The sequence below is a fragment of the Tachyglossus aculeatus genome, chromosome 17 (assembly GCF_015852505.1).
Source record: "Tachyglossus aculeatus isolate mTacAcu1 chromosome 17, mTacAcu1.pri, whole genome shotgun sequence".
NCBI classification, from domain to species: Eukaryota; Metazoa; Chordata; class Mammalia; order Monotremata; family Tachyglossidae; genus Tachyglossus; species Tachyglossus aculeatus.
Window position 1 is genome coordinate 41,681,475 of NC_052082.1, and position 16,526 is coordinate 41,698,000.

A 16,526-nucleotide genomic window follows, 5' to 3' on the forward strand; every position below is an offset into this window, starting at 1 on the left:
GACCTGGGAGAATCCTGCATTTAAGTATTCATTTGATCATATTTATTGAGTGCTTTCTATGTGCAGAGCACTGTATTAAGTGCCCAGTGCTTAGCACAGTACCTGGAGCATAGTAAGCACTTAATAAGTACCACAAAATCAGAAGAAAATGTGCACTCTGTGGAGAGATGACCAGAAGTGGTTGTTTTTGGCCCAGTGGAGACGAGATTGAAAGGCATCATCATCAATTGTATTTATTGAGCGCTTACTGTGTGCAGAGCATCAGCTTTCCCACAAGGATAGGAAAAAAGATGCTACCTCAAAAGGAGGCTGTGATGGATGTGTACTAGGAAGACAAGTTTAAGGCTATCAAGACAGAAGGCTATTGATTTCACCACTTCCTTTGTGGTATTTGTTAAGCTCTTACTATGTGCCAGGCACTGTACGAAGCCCTGGGGTTGATAGAAGCTAATCACTTGTCCCACATGGGACTCAGAGCTTTAATTCCCATTTACAGATGAGGGAGCTGAGTAACAGAGAATTGAAGTGACTTACCCAAGGTCACACAGCAGGCAGGTCCTTCTCATTCCCAGGCCCATGTTCTATCCACTAGGCCGTGAAATCATACCTCCTCCAAGAACCCTTCCCTGATTAATCGTTCATCTCCCCACCCTATTTCCCCCATTACTGACATTCCAGTCCTTCCACACCACTCGTAACACACACTTTGCACTTATGTACTTATCTTTATATTCTGCTGTTTCCTCTTACCTGAAATTTGTTTAGTGCCCTTCTTCCCCACTAAATTTTAAGCTCCTCGACAGTAGGGATAGTGTTTACTTACTCTTTTGGGGGTTTTTTAAGCACTTACTATGTGCCAGGCACTGTACTAAGCACTGGGGTGGAAATGAGCAAATCAGTTTGGACACAGTTCATTACCTACATGAGGCTCACAATCTTAATACATATTTTACAGATGAGGTAACAGAGGCACAGGGAATTTAAGTGTCTTGCCCAAGGTCACACAGCAGACCAGTGATAGAGCTGGGATTAGAACCCAGGTCCTTCTGAATCCCAGACCTGTGCTCTACCCACAAGGCCATTGCTGGTCTCTTCCAACTGCAAAATAAATGCTATTGATTTTATTAAAGTGCTGATTAGGATATAGATTCTTCCCAACCCAAGGTCACCGTACGTTTCTCAGAGGGAAAACTTCACCCCAGACTATTTCTAGAGCTCAGTGATATGCTTTCATTGGGCTTAAAGAATCATTTTAACACGGGTTAAAAATGGACATAACTCACAGAAGCCCAGTAGTGAAAAGACCTGAGCTACCAAATTATCTCCTGAAAAAAACACCTGCCATAATGCCCAGCTTCTCCAGAGGAGATGCTCCTCACTCCCTGGCTGATGCATTTTATCGTCTCTCATCATTTCCTGTCAGGAACTTCTGTCTCCTTGACACCTTAAGTCTCCTATATACCATTTACCCATAGTGCTTTTAGCCCCCAGTAGCAATGGGGATAGAGACCATAATTCAAAAGGTTGCGGATTACGGCAGAGGACAGGACATTCTGGAGAAAGTATATCCATGGAGTCGCAATGAATCGGAAATGACATCACTTAATAATAAATAATAGCAGTGGGGAATGGTTGCTTCTTTCTCCTGGCTGATGTGATCTCACCTATTCTGCTCCTCCTCGACCATCTCTCCCCCATATTAACTTTTCCCAGGAAGCCTATTTCTCATCTTTGAATCATTTTCCACACACCCACCATTCTAGGACAGGTGGGCCACTCGGGTTGTATCTAATAAGCTATTTTTGAGGACAAAGAACACAACGTGCATTGAAACATTCATCCCCTTTCTAGTAGTTTATTGACCATGAATTTCTAACTTCGATTCTCTGCCTAGGCAACCTATAAGACCAACGAGGATTGCTACGGCGATGGCTGGGTTATGCCTTCCTATCCTGAGGCCACTTACTACATCACTCGCTTCTACTCCATGACCAACAGCTTCCTGAAGATTGTCCCTGAGGAAAAGGAGTTGAAATGTGACCAGCAGAAGATGGTGACAGTGCATTACCTCCTAAACAAAGAGGGTTTTGACAGTACCACCAGCAGCATGAATTTTTACTACTTGGTATGTCGGGAAGACCCTTTCTTTCTATCAGAGGCCCTTTGCATTTCAAACCCATATGAGACCAATCCCCGTGCAGTGGCCACAGTGTGGTGCTTGGTAACTGAGGTGGATTTTTCAGCTTTGCCTCCGGGAATCATTTAATCAAATTTATTCAGGGCTTACTAGGCGCAGAGCACTGCACTAAGCCCTTGGGAGACTACAGTACAACAGAATCAGCAGACACATTTGCCCATAACGTGTTCACAGGTGAGAGGAAGTGTTTCAAATCCAGCCTCATTTTCAGCCCCTTGAAGAGGGTATTAATGACTAGAATTTTGGGCCACAGCTCTGTCAGGCAAATCATGCTGACATTCGATTGGGTTGCCAAGAGAAGGCAGCAGGTCCATGGAGGAAGCATCTGCCAAAATCCTGTGTGATTGACAGCTGATATGCAGGATGCCTCTGCTCTCCCTGCTTCCCCACCCCACCCCCAGCTCAACTGAATTCTGGAAGCTCCCTAGAGCAGCAGAGACCTGAGGAGACCAACGTGGGGGAAGAATAGCCCAAGATACTCTCTGTAGCTTGTCCCTGATGGACAACTAGCATGCAGACAGATTGTCACCCAGAGAGCATTCTCCTATATACCAACATCCCAGGCAAGTGGCAAATTGAGCACCCCAAGTTTAATGTCTCTTGGAGAGCTTTCCCTGCAGAGCTCTCTCAGTTCCTGGGAAGAAACTGCAAATTTGGGGGATGTCAAGCACTGCCCCTCCCTCCCCTCCAAGGCCCACCTGGGGATCAATGGGGGTCAATTTGTTGAGTGCTTAATATGTGCACAGCAGTATTGAGCAGTTGGGAGAGTATGGTGCAACAGGGGTTGAGGAAGGCACACATCATTTCTCCCCAAGGATGATTAGGTGAGGCCACAGGCCATCATCAGAACTCATAGAACAGGTGGGGAGGCAGGACTGAGGCGGACGGGGCAGTGAAGTTGTCCTGGAATGATACCAAGAATTGTGGACCAGCCCCTTTGCTTCAGACTCAGTGGTTGGGGAATGTGCCTGTTACACTGTTATGCTGAACTCTCACAACCACTTAGTCTACTGCTCTGCACACAGTAAGTGCTCAATGAATATGGTCGATTAACTGACTAACTTGGGCGAAACAGCTCAAACAGGTCATCTTAAATGCCATCACTATTAGTTCTGATAACTTCAGTCAACCAGATTGCAGGCAGAAAGCACGTGAAGTCCCAGGTCTCCTCCTCATGTGAAAGGTGCAGTCATTTGGCATCCTCCCTGTTTGATGGAATAATGAGTAAAAAATAATCGAATGTAGACACCCCTATTTTACCAGGAGCTTTACGTGCTTCCTGAGAAAATTAAATCTGTTGTTATTTTTCTGGAGTTAAAATAAATCACCGGGACAATTGCAGACCTCCTAAACCCTGGTTTTTATTAAACTATATCTGAACCAAAAAGTATTAAACACTCACCAAGCACACAGTGTTATGCAAGATGCCTGAACATGAAGTGGCTGAAATGAAGTCCTGAACTGGTCTGCTACTGCCCCTGAGGTCTCTGGAATCTTATCATGACTCTAGAACCTTGACTTGCTTCTAGAGTCTCATCATGGCTATGGAGTTATGGTTCTGGATCCTGAATATGACTCTGAGGTCTTAGTAGCCGTAGGGTCTTGCCTTGCTCCTAAAATCTTACTGTTGTTCTGGAGTCTTATGGTTCTGGAGCCTTACTGGTTTTGGAATCTTTGCATAGACTCTTGTCGTGGCTCCAGAGCACCTCATCATTCCTCTGGAGACTTGTGGCTCTAGACTCTTATCAAGATCTGGAGTTTTATCGTGGATCTGGAGTTTGATTGTGGCTCTAGAATACTACCAGGGCTCTGGAGTCTTGATTTGCTTCTAGGGTGGCTCTGGAGTCTTATCCTTTGCTTAGACATGGTGGTGGTTTCCTGATCCAGACTCACAACTCTTTCCATCTCACAGGTGATGGTGAGAGGTGAGATTGTCCTGCAAGGCCAAGTGGAAAAGAACATCCATGATGGTAAATACGGTTCAAGTGCTAAGATAAATGGGAAAGGTGGAGTAGGTGGTATAAGATTGAGCATCCTTCAAATCCTGAGCTTCTCTGATTCAAGGATCACCTTCTGCTCAAAGAAAGCTTGTTACATTTACATACTAGGAGAAAAATTGCACAGTAACTAAATTGAAGCTTAGAAAATCAGGAAGGTTATAAACAGGGCAAACAATAATAATAACTGTTATTATTATTATTATGTTATTTAAGTGATTACTCCATGTCAGGCACTGTACTAAGTGCTGGGGCAGATACAAGTAAATCAGGTTGGACACAGTCCACAGTTCAGTTGATTAACTGAACACTTTAATGGTGTGAGGCCAATACCCATTCTTAGCCCTGTGTATTTTATTCATACCTGCAAGCCCTTATGTACATATGCAAATGTATTTATCAATTCAATCAATTATTTCTAATTAATTCTAGGTCATGAGTTCTAATCCCTGCTCCACTTCTTGTCTGCTGTGTGGCCTTTTTTACTGAGGGCTTACTATATGCAAAGCACTGTACTAGGGGCTTGGGAGAGTACAATACAACCATATTAGCAAACACATTCCCTGCCCATGAAGAGCTTACAGTCCAGAGGGAGAGACAGACATTAATATGAATAAATAACTTATATAATTTAAAAATGTGTACAAAAGTGCTGTGGGTTTGGGGGTGGGGTTGTGAACTAATGGGGAAGACTTCCTGGAAGAGGTGGAATTTTCATTCAATCATATTTATTGAGCACTTACTATGTGCAGAGCACTGTACTAAGTGCTTGAATGTTACATTTTTAAGAAGGTTTTAAAATGAGAAGAGCTTTAATCTGGTAGATTTGGGTTGGGGGAGAGTTGCAGCCTTGGGGACCTAAGTGAGGGGTCAGAATCGGGAGAGTAGAGAGCTAGGTACATCTAGATTGGGGACTTAGTTGAGAAGAACTGATCTGCAGGATGGAGAAGCAGGTGAAAAGTCTTGAAGCCGATGGTCGAGGTGGAGATGGGTAAGTCATTAGAAGTTTTTGAGGAGCAGAGGGATGCAGGCTGAGCACTGCTGTCAAAGGTGATTGATCCATGCAGCCTGTTTGGAAGAGATACTGAAATGGGGAGAGGCTGGAGGCAGGGAGACCAGTAAGGAGACCGGTAGAGGAGGCTATCCGTGAGATGATGAGAATTTGAAGCTGCTGAAATGGAGAAGAGGAATCGGGTCCAAGAGATGCTGTGGAGGGAGAATTGGCTGGAAGAGAGTGAGGAGTCCAAGATGGAACCATGGGTGCAGAATTTGGGGGCAGGATGGATGATGGCGGGATTGAGATAAGATAGTAAGGTGGAGGACTTTAGGGTAATCGCTGGCCATTTTTCACACAGAGCAAGAAAAAATAAATTGAAAGTAAACCAGAAATGACAGTCACTAAATATTCCTAGAATGAGCTGGTGGTCCGGGGAGGTTACAGACTTTCTTTCTAAAGCGATCTAAAGGGGCTGGTGGTTAAGATACAAGCTGGAGAATGGACCCTTTGAGTCACTTTGGACTTGGGATTTTTTCATTTGGTGGATTCCCGTTTTCTGACAGAGGCTGGTTCCATCCACAGGTTTGAATGGTACATTCACCATCTCCCTCAAGGTCAGTTCTGATCTGGCACCATCTGCGGTTTTGCTGGTCTACACGCTGCACCCCCGAGGGGAAATGGTCACAGACAGCATCAGATTCCAAGTTGAAAAATGCTTTAAAAACAAGGTGAGGAGCACCTTAATTAACAATTGCAGTATTTGTTAAGCGCTTACTCTGTGCCAGACATTGTACTAAGCTCTGGGGTGGATACAAGCAAAAGAGGTTGGATACAGTCCTTGTCCCATGTGGGGCTCACAGTCTCAACCCCCATTTTACAGACAAGGTAACTGAGGCACAGAGAAGTGAAGTGATTTGCCCAAGGTCACACAGCAAACAAGTGATAGAGCCGGGATTAGGACCCATGACCTTCTGACTCCCTCATCCATGCTCTATTCATTATGCTTTTGTGACCTCTCTGGTTTCCTACCACATTGGGGAAAAGAGGCTATAATAATAATGATGATGGTATTTGTTAAGTGCTTATTATGTGACAAGCAATGTTCTTAGCGCTGGCGTAGATACAAGGTAATCAGGTTGTCCCACATGGGGCTCATAGTCTTCATCCCCATTTATAAATGAGGTCACTGAGGCACAGAGAAGTTAAGCGACTTGCCCAAAATCACACAGCTGATAAGTGGCGGAGTGGGATTAGAACTCATGACCTCTGACTCCCAAGCCCATGCTCTTTCCACTAAGCCACTCTGCTTCTCTGTGGCTAGGACTCTATTGGCTTCTTACCTACTCATCCACCACATCTAGAGAATATGGGAAGATGACTAAAAGTGGAGACAACTAGCAAGAGAGAAAGAGGTCTCTTTCCCACTGGAAAAAGATTAGGCTGGGTGACTTGAATCCTGTGAGTTCACTGTGGGCAGGGAACGTGTCTGTTTGTTGTACAGTGCTTTGTACGGTGCTTTGCACACAGTAATAATAATAATAATAATAATGGCATTTATTAAGCACTTTGTGCAAAGCACTGTTCTAAGCGCTGGGGAGGTTACAAGGCGATCAGGTTGTCCCACAGGGGGCTCACAGTCTTCAACCCCATTGTACAGTTGAGGGAACTGGGGCACAGAGAAGTTAAGTGACTTGCCCAAAGTCACACTGACAATTGGCAGACCTGGGATTCGAACCCATGACCTCTGACTCCAAAGCCCATGGTCTTTCCACTGAGCCATGCTGCTTCCCTAAGCAGCACTCAAGCACTCAATAAATATGATTGAATGAATGAATGACTGTCCTTCCTGGAGTTGGAGAGGGAAGAAATCCACAATTGATCAAAAATAGCTATGTCAACCCAGCAAATCATTTTAATGAATCTGATTCCATTTCTGCCCTTGCCTGTTGTGTGATCTTGGGCGAATCACTTAACTTTTCTGTGCCCCCATCTCCTCACCTATAAACTGGGGATTCAAAATGTGTTCTCCCTCCTACTTTGATTGTGAGCCCCATGTGGGACAGGGGTCTGATCCCATTTCCTCATCTATAAAGTGAGGATTCAAAACTTGTTCTCCCTCCTACTTCGATTGTGAGCCCATGTGGGACAGGGGTCTGATTATTTCGTACCTAAAAATTATAATTTCGGCATTTGCTAAGCGCTGGGTTAGATACAAGTAGTCAGGTTGGACACAGTCCCTAGCCCACATGGGGATCACAGTCTCAATCCCCATTTTCCAGATGAGGGAACTGAGGCCCAGAGAAGTGAAGTGACTTGCCCAAGGTCACACAGCAGGCAAGTGGTGGAGCCAGGATTAGAACCCACGAACTTCTGACTCTCAGACCTGTGCTCTACCCACTAGGTCACACGGCTTCTCACCCCAGCGCTTAGTATAGTGCTTGGCACATAGTAGGCACGGAAAATATCCTACCATTATCATTATTATTATCATCATTATTTTTATTTCCCAAAGCCCAAGCTGACCCCATTGGATGTCTTTTCTGAATTTCAGGTCAATATAAGCTTCTCCAAGGAGCAAGGGCCACCGGGCTCCAACGTCACCCTCCATGTGACCGCGGCTACGGAATCCCTCTGTGCCCTCCGGGCTGTGGATCAGAGCGTCCTCCTCTTGAGACCCGAGAGTGAGCTTTCAGCCCAAAGTGTAAGCTTTCTGTTCTTTTCCCTCCTCTATTCTCTGTCTCCCCACCCCGAGTCAAAGCCTTATTGAGGGGTCATTTCCTCCAAGAGGCCTTCCCTGACTAAGATCTCTTTTTATTTCTTTCCTCTCCCTTCTATAATCTACCTGACTTATTCCCTTTATTCACTGCCCCCTCCGGGCCCCACAGCACTTATGTACATATCCATAATGTATTTATTTATATTAATGTTTGTCTCCCCCTCTAGACTTGTTGTGGGCAGGGAATGTGTCTGTTATATTGTATTCTTCCAAGCGTGGGAGAGTACGAGGGAAGCAGCTTGGCTTAGTGGCTAGACCCCGGGCCTGGGAGTCAGAAGGGCCTGGGTTCTAGTCCTGGCTCCGCTACATGTCTGCTGCGTGACCTTGGGCACATCACTTCACTTCTCTGGGCCTCAGTTCCCTCATCTGTGTAATTGGGATTAAGACTGTGAGCCCCATGGGGGACAGAGACTGTGTCCAACCTGATCAACTTGTATCTACCCCAACGCTTAGAACAGGGTTTGGCACATAAAAAGTGCTTAACAAGTACCCTAAATAAGCACTTATACGATGCTCTGCACCCAGTAAACACTCAGTAAATATGGCTGAATTAGAAAAACCATGTAATGGATGCTCACCTTGAAATACATGCTCCTGGCTAAGGATGGACCATGGCTAATCTTTCCCTCCACTTCCCTAGTCTAAATTCCCTTATGAACCTCTATGAGCCACTATGAGCCTCTCGTCGGGGGATTTACCCCCCTCTTGGGTCAGCCTAGATTCCTGAGTGAACTTAGAACAGAGAACAGGCCCTGTCATGAATAATGGACCTTCATTCATTCATTCACTCATTCGTATTTATTAAGCTCTTATTGTGTACAAAGCACTGTGCTAAACACTTGGGAGCGTACAATACAACAACAAACAGACACATTCCCTGCCCAAAAAGAGCTCACAGTCTTGAGAGGGCGACAGACATTAATATAAATAAGTAGATTACAGATATATACGTATGTGCTGTGGGGATGGGAGGGAGGATAAATGAAGGGAACAAGTCAGGGCAAAGCAGAAGGGAGTGGGAGAAGAAGAGAGGAGGGCTTAGTCAGGGTAGGCTTCTTGGCAGAGATGTGCCTTCAGTAAGGACCTCTCAGGCCTCTGAGGTTCTTTTGCAGTCACTGAGGGGACCCTGCTTGAAGTTCTGCCCCTTCAGGAAGCTAAGATAGGCAGAGTCAAGGGCAGAGGAGGAGGAAAAGGGAATGACCTCCTGAAAAATGAGGCATCCAACTGGAACATTTCTGGGTTCCACAACCACCCTATGAAAAATCACTTCAAATTTCTGGCTTCAGTTTCCCCTTGAGTAAAATTCGGAGAATCATCCCTGCCCTCTACCTCTGAGATCAGGCTGTGCTAACTTGCACAGCAATTTAATGAAGATCTTCAAATCCAAGAGAAGTTATTAAAGGAAGATTGGTGACCGGCTACCAGACACTCTACTGCAATAGCTCTAGGTTCAGTTTTTTTTTTTTCTAATGCATATCCCTTAAGAAGGAGATCCAAAATGATGGCATTAGCATGTCCAAAGCATTTAAATCAATGGGTGGTACAGTGGAACCATCACTGTGGTCTTTTCAGAGGGTAATAGAATGAAGTAAATCTCCAGTTTAAAGAGCAGACTCCTTCAAAGAAAAGAAGGGGGAGAAAAAGAGACCCAAACTGTTACTAGCCTTATAGAAGATGGATAAACTATAAGCTCTTTGTGGACAGGAAATATTTCTACCAAACTTACTATGTTGTACTCTCCCAAGCGCTTAGCATAGTGTTCTGCACATAGTCAGCACTCAATAAATATAACGGATCAATTAATCCGTTATATCAGAGAGGGTCTAGTTTATTTTATGGTACTTGTTAAGTGCATACAATGTACCTAGCACTGTCCTAAGCATTGGGTTAGATTCAGGATAACCAGGTTGGCACAGTCCCTATCCCACATATGGATCACAGTTTAAGAAGGAGGGAGTAGATTTCAATCTCTGTTTTATAGATGGGGATACTGAAGCACAGAAACATTAGGTGATTTACCCAAGGTGACACGGCAGACAAATTGCAGTGCCAGGATTAGGACCAGCATAAAATAAGACAAGACCAGAAGCATGCGGGATTGAAGTTAGCCCTGATAATTTGTGTAGGACAGAGACTGTGCTGATCTGATTACTTTGCATCTACCCCAGCACTTAGCATAGTGTTTGGCACATAGTAGATCCCTAACAGACACCATTATTATTTTTTTAAAGAGAAGGTTAGGGGGATTGTAAAGCATCTTAATATCAAAAATGATATAGCTCCTCCCAGGTGGTTTAAATTTGATCTGGGTCGGTTTAAATTTGGTCCTGCTAGAAGCAGGGAGTTGGGTTAAATGACCTCTTAATGTCACTTGTGACCCAAGATGATATTTCTCTTCAGGTGACACCCTTCCTTAGTTCTGTGAATGTCTCAGAGCAAAAATATTCCTTCTCTGATTTGGGGGCAAGAGTTCTATTGTTTGTCTTTCTCTCTCAGGTGTACAACAGCTTACATGTCTGGGACCTCTATGGATATTACTTCAATGGCCTCAACTTGGATGATTCCAAGGAAGAACCATGCATCCAGCGTGAAAACATCTATTCCAATGGCATTTACTACACCCCCGTGGACGCTGACTTTGGCAGAGATGCCTACGATGTAGTCAGGGTAAGAGAGCTTTGGGTTAAAGAGTGTGAAAGGAGAAACATCAAAGATGAGGAGGCAAGGTGACAATTGGCAAGTTCCCTGAGGCCAGAGAAGCCTACTTCGTTCATTGATTATTCATTCATTCATTCAGTTGTATTTATTCAGCATTTACTGTGTGCAGAGCACTGTACTAAGTGCTTGGAAAGTACAATTCAGCAACAGATAGAGACAGTCCCTACCCAACAACAGACTCACAGACTAGAAGGGGGAGACAGACAACAAAACAAAACAAAACAACATCAAAATAGATAAATAGAATTATAGATATATGCACATCATTAATAAGATAAATAGAATAATAAATATGTACATACAGACACAAGTGCTGTGGGCCGGGGAGGGGGGTAGAGCAGAGGGAGGGAGTCAGGACATTGGGGAGGGGAGGAGGAGCAGAGGAAAAGGTTACTGCTTGGCACTGGGGTGATACCGATACTGGCCATGGAAGCTTAAAAGCAGCATGTCTTAGTGGAAAGAGACGGGCCTAAATTCTAATCCCAACTATGCCACTTGTCTGCTTTGTGAACTTCGGCAAGTCACTTCACTTCTCTGGGCCTCAGTTACCACTTCTGGAAAATGGGGATTATGACTGTGAGCCCCATGTGGATTAAGGATTGCGTCCAATCTGATTAGCTTGAATCTACCCCAGTGCTTAGGACAGTGCCTGGCACTGAGTAAGTGCTTAACAGAAAACCACTATTCTCCCTGTCTTCAAAGTCCCAGTGAGGTAGCATGGATTAGTGGATAGAGCATGGGCCTGGGAATCAGAAGTGCATGTGTTCTAATCCTGGCTCTGCTGCCCATCTGCTGTGTGACCTTGGACCAGTCCTTTCACTTCTCTGGGCCTTAATTGCCTCATCTGAAAAATGGGGATTAAGAGTGTGAGCCTTATGTGGGATAGGACACACTGTGTCCAACCTGACACAGTTCTACCCCAGCATTTAGAACAATGCTTGGCACATACTAAGTGCTTAACAAGTACCATTACTATTATAATTATCATTATTATTAATAAGATAATGGTATTTATTAAGCACTTACTATGTGCCAAGCACTGTACTAAGTGCTGGAGGAGATACAAGGAAATTGGGTTGGACATAGGTCCTGTCCCATGTGGGGCTCACAGTCTCAATCCCCATTTTCCATATGAGGTAACTGAGGCCCAGAGAATTTAAGTGACTTGGCCAAGGTCATACAGTAGACGAGTGGCAGAGCTGGGATTAGAACCCACATCCTTCTGGTCCAGTGCTCTATCCACTATGCCACATTGCTTCTCACCCAAGCACTGAGTACAGTGCTCTGCACAGAGTAAGCACTCAATAATCCCACTGATTAACTAACTGATTAATTTGGCTATTCCTCCTTGGACACTTGAGAGTCTACTGTGAATAAGAATGGGCATGAGGCATTCGGAGGTTTTCAGTTGAGGTTTTCGTGAAAACCAATTCATTCAATCATATTTCTTGAGTGCTTACTGTGTGCAAAGCACTCTACTAAAATCTTGATGAGTGACTGGTATTAATGGGAGAGAGTGCCTGTCAAGGCTGCATACACCTCTTATCAAACTAGAAGGGGTAAAATTATCCACACTGCTTCCCCTGGACTGTGAAAGAGATAAAACCATCTTTTCTCTGGACAGGACATGGGATTGAAGGTCTTTACCAACTCTCACCTCCGGAAACCAGTCTTGTGCAAGAAGAAGTTAGAGTTCCCAGAGAGACCTTTACCTCTGGATGAGCTCCCACGTATTAAGGGTATGTGAAGATTAGCATTGATCAATATTTCTTTTCTCTTGCTAATGAACTGGCATTGGGAGTGGGATCAGGCCTGTTGTTAATGGTTCAATCATCCATTTAGTGTAAAAATGCATTAAATAATTTCCTCCCTTTCAGGAGATTGAAAAAGCCAACAGAATACAGAAACTGAGATGTGGAGGTGGCTAGAAAATCTAAACGTTGGGGGAGTAACAAGGGTATTCAGCCAATCAGTCAATCATATTTATTAAGCACTTACTGCAGGCACTAAGCGCTTGGAGAGTTCAATACCACAGAGTTGGTAGACACATTCCCTGCCCACAATGAGCTTACAGTCTAGAGGGGGAGATAGATATTAATAGAAATAAATAAAGTATGGATATGCACTCAAAATTACGGATATGTACTCAAATGTGATGCGGCTGCTTGGGGTGGGGTGGTGAATAAAAAAAGCAAATCAGGGCGATGCAGAAGGGAGTGGAAGGAAAGGAGATGAGAGCTTTGTCAGGGAAGGCTTCTGGGAGGAGATGTGCCTTAAATAAGGCTTTGAAGATGGGGAGAGTGACCATCTAGAGGACGTGAAGAGGGAGGCCATTCCAGGCCAGAAACAGGAAATGGGCAAGAGGTCATTGGTGAGATAGATGAGATCGAGTTATAGTGAGTTGGTTGGCATTAGAGGAGCAAAGTGTGAGGGCTGGGTTGTACTGGGAGAGCAGCAATATTTTCTTCACTAGGATTCCCACTGTGGCATAGTTCCTTGAATATACCCATGTCATTGCTTTGGATTTTCTTTTGGCTTTGACTTCCATTCAGTCAATCAATCAATCAATCAATCAATCATATTTATTGAGCACTTACTGTTAGCAGAGCACTGTACTAAGCTCTTGGGAAGTACAAGCTGGCAGCATATAGAGACGGTCCCTACCCAACAGTGGGCTCACAGTCTAGAAGGGGGAGACAGAGAGCAAAACCAAACATATTAGCAAAATAAAATAAATAGAATAGATATGTACAAGTAAAATAAATAAATAAATAAATAGAGTAATAAATATGTACAAATATATATATATATATATATATATATACATTCCCTAAAAGCATTTAAATTTAGCTGTGCTGAGACTCCCATTGAAGAATTGCTCTCAGTCAATCAATGGTAATTCTTGAGAGCTTATCATTTGCAGAGCACTGTACTTAATATTCTCCTGAACAAAGTCCTGTCCACTACTCAGAATTAAATTAAATCTTATTCAATCAATCATACTGTGTGCAGACCACTGTATTAAGCACTTGGGAGAGTACTGTATAACCGAGTTGGTAGGCGTGTTCCTAGCCACATCAAGCTTGCAGTCGAGAGAGGGAGGCAGACATTAATATAAATAAATGTTATGTATATGTACTTAAGTGCTGTGGGATTGAGGGAGATGCCGGGGGAAGAGGGGGAAAATCCAAGTGCAACTCTTTGATCTTTCTTTCTGGCCTCTAGAACATTTTGCCCCAGAAGAGTCATTCATGCAACCCAAAAATCTGACCTCCCATTCTGGCCTTGATGGCACCAAGAAAGACTATAAATTGCCCATCCCTAGAAAATTTTGTGAATACAGCATGTGCCAGTATACCTGGAATACTTACATTTTACTGGGAGATAGAATTCCTTTTTCTAATGATCTTATGAATCCTATTTGAGAGCTTTAAGAAGCCTATGCTAAAATTTCATCCCTCCCATTAGATAGCTGATCTCATCCTGCCATTACTGGAGGAATCAACAGAATTGTTCACTTTTTACTTAACCATCATCCATACACTGGTAGTATATTTAAGCCCACTGAATAATTTGGCTGGGTTAGTTTTTTCTTGGTTTCAATGCGTATCGTGTTATTGAGAGAGAAAGAAGAAGAGTAGAAACATCATGGTATGATGGATAGAGCATGGATCTAAGAGTCAGAAGGTCATGGGTTCTAATCCCTGCTCTGCCATTAGTCTGCTGTGTGACCTTGGGCAAGTCACTTTGCGTCTCTATGCCTCAATTCCCTGTAAAACGGAGATTAAAGCTGTAAGTCCCACGTAGGACAGGGATTGTGTCCAACCTGATTACCTTGTATCTACCCCAGCGCTTAGTACAGTGCTTGGCACATAGTAAGCACTTAACAAATGCCATTATTATTATTATTATTGTTAGGACTATTAGCTAAGATTGGCTTTTTTCCCACCTAAATGGGACACATACATACCAAAGTCCTGTCTCTGCTCGCCCACATCTATGATGTGTCTATCAATTCTGTTGTATTGTACTCTCCCAAGTGCTAAATATAGTGCTTTGCACACAATAAGCACTCAGTCAATACCATTGATTGATTGATTGATATTACCTTGGCTCCCTTGGCTCAGTGAATCTATGACATTGGTCTTTTAGGAAACATCCCAGTGACAGAACAGATGGAGGCCTTGGAGAAGAATTTTGAGAGTTAGGTGAGGAGAAGATCTGTAAAAAGATTCAATACCCGCTCTCCATCTCGCTTAGACCGTAAGCCCCACGTGGGACAGGAATTGTGTCCAAACTAATTATTCGGTGTCTACCCCAGTGCTTAGTACAGTGCCTGGCACATAATAAGAGCTTAACAATACCACCATAATTATTGTGATTATGATTTTCTATGAAATTTGTTAAGCACTTCCTATGTTCCAGGCACTGTAATAAGAACTGCGGTAGATACGAGATCATCAGGTTGGACAGAATCCATGTCCCACATGGGGTTCACTGTCTTGTAACTGAGGTACAGAGAAGTTAAGTGATTCGCCCAAGGTCACACACAGCAGACAAGTGGCAGATTGGGATTAGAAGCCAGATCCTTCTGACTCCCAGGCCTGTGCAGTAGCCATTAGGCAACACTGATTACTACTGAATCTAGGCTCTATCAGCTCAGTCCACGGATGGCCATTTAATTACCACGCATGCCCTGATGTACCATTTGCTCCACCTCTTCCTTTTTCCCCTTCGTCTAGGGGTACAAAATTATGAATTAGCATCAGGAGGGTTTAGCGCTGGAGGGAGCTCCATCATCCAGACCGTGAGGAAATTCTTCCCCGAGACCTGGATCTGGAACCTCATCATGACCAAGTGAGTTGCTCCCACCCTCACTGGGTCTCTTGTTCTGCATCCTTCCCTAGACGGCCTCAGGGTGCAAAGATGACTGCCTCGGCGAATGATGCGGATGAGCTCCTTTGGTCTCCATGGGAACTTGGGCCTTGGCGATGAGGATTGGGTGTGTGGGAGGTTGGGCGTGTTAGTTGTCAGTGTATGTTTCCGTTCTCTTACCACTTCCCCATCCCTACTACTACACCCTCCCCTAACTCCAACCACCCTATTGAGCCTGTTTGTTGGTGCTCTTTTTGTTAGCTTTTTATGGTCTTTGTTACACACTGTGTGTCAAGCATTGGTCTAAACACTGGTATAGATACAAGATAATCAGGCCGGCTACAGTCCCTGTCCCACCTGGGGCTCACAGCCTAAGTAGGAGGGAGAACAGGTATTGAATCCCCTTTTTGCTACTGAGAAAACTGACACAGAGAACTTAAGTGACTTGACCAAGGTCACACAGCAGGCAAGTGGCAGATCCAAGATTAGAACCCAAGTCTTCTGGCTCCCAGGCCCATGCTTAATCCGTTAGGCCATGATGGTTACTTGGCATTGGTAAGTGTGAAGAAAGCTTATGGGAAAATGTTGACACTAGATAAAGCATTTTCCAGGCCTGAAGACTTTCTGAGCCTAACTGCAAAGTTGGGTTGTAGTTTTCAAGGGCTCAGAGGAAAAGTCCTCGAATAGTCATTCTATGAGGAGCAGGGTTGCTTAGTGGAAAGAGCACGGGCTTGGGAGTCAGAGGTCGTGGGTTCTGATCCCGGCTCTGCCACTTGTCAGCTGTGTGACTTTGGGCAAGTCACTTAACTTCTCTGTGCCTCAGTTACCTCATCTGGAAAATGGGGATTAAGACTGTAAACCGCATGTGGGACAATCTGATAACCTTGTATCTATCCCAGTGCTTAGGACAGTGCTCAGCACACAGTAAGAGCTTAACAAATACCATCATTATTATTATTATTATTA

General features: G+C 44.1%; 1 protein-coding gene across 1 annotated transcript in view; it reads left to right on the plus strand.

Annotated features, from left to right (window-relative positions):
- Window positions 1–16,526, plus strand: part of LOC119939565 (ovostatin-like) — a 73,369-nt gene that overhangs the window by 24,491 nt on the left and 32,352 nt on the right. Inside the window, exons 12-18 of the mRNA XM_038759664.1 lie at window positions 1,895–2,125; window positions 4,110–4,167; window positions 5,774–5,919; window positions 7,743–7,892; window positions 10,464–10,634; window positions 12,310–12,424; window positions 15,455–15,542. Of these exons, the coding sequence (XP_038615592.1) occupies window positions 1,895–2,125; window positions 4,110–4,167; window positions 5,774–5,919; window positions 7,743–7,892; window positions 10,464–10,634; window positions 12,310–12,424; window positions 15,455–15,542 (959 nt within the window). The remainder of the gene's footprint in view (window positions 1–1,894; window positions 2,126–4,109; window positions 4,168–5,773; window positions 5,920–7,742; window positions 7,893–10,463; window positions 10,635–12,309; window positions 12,425–15,454; window positions 15,543–16,526) is intronic.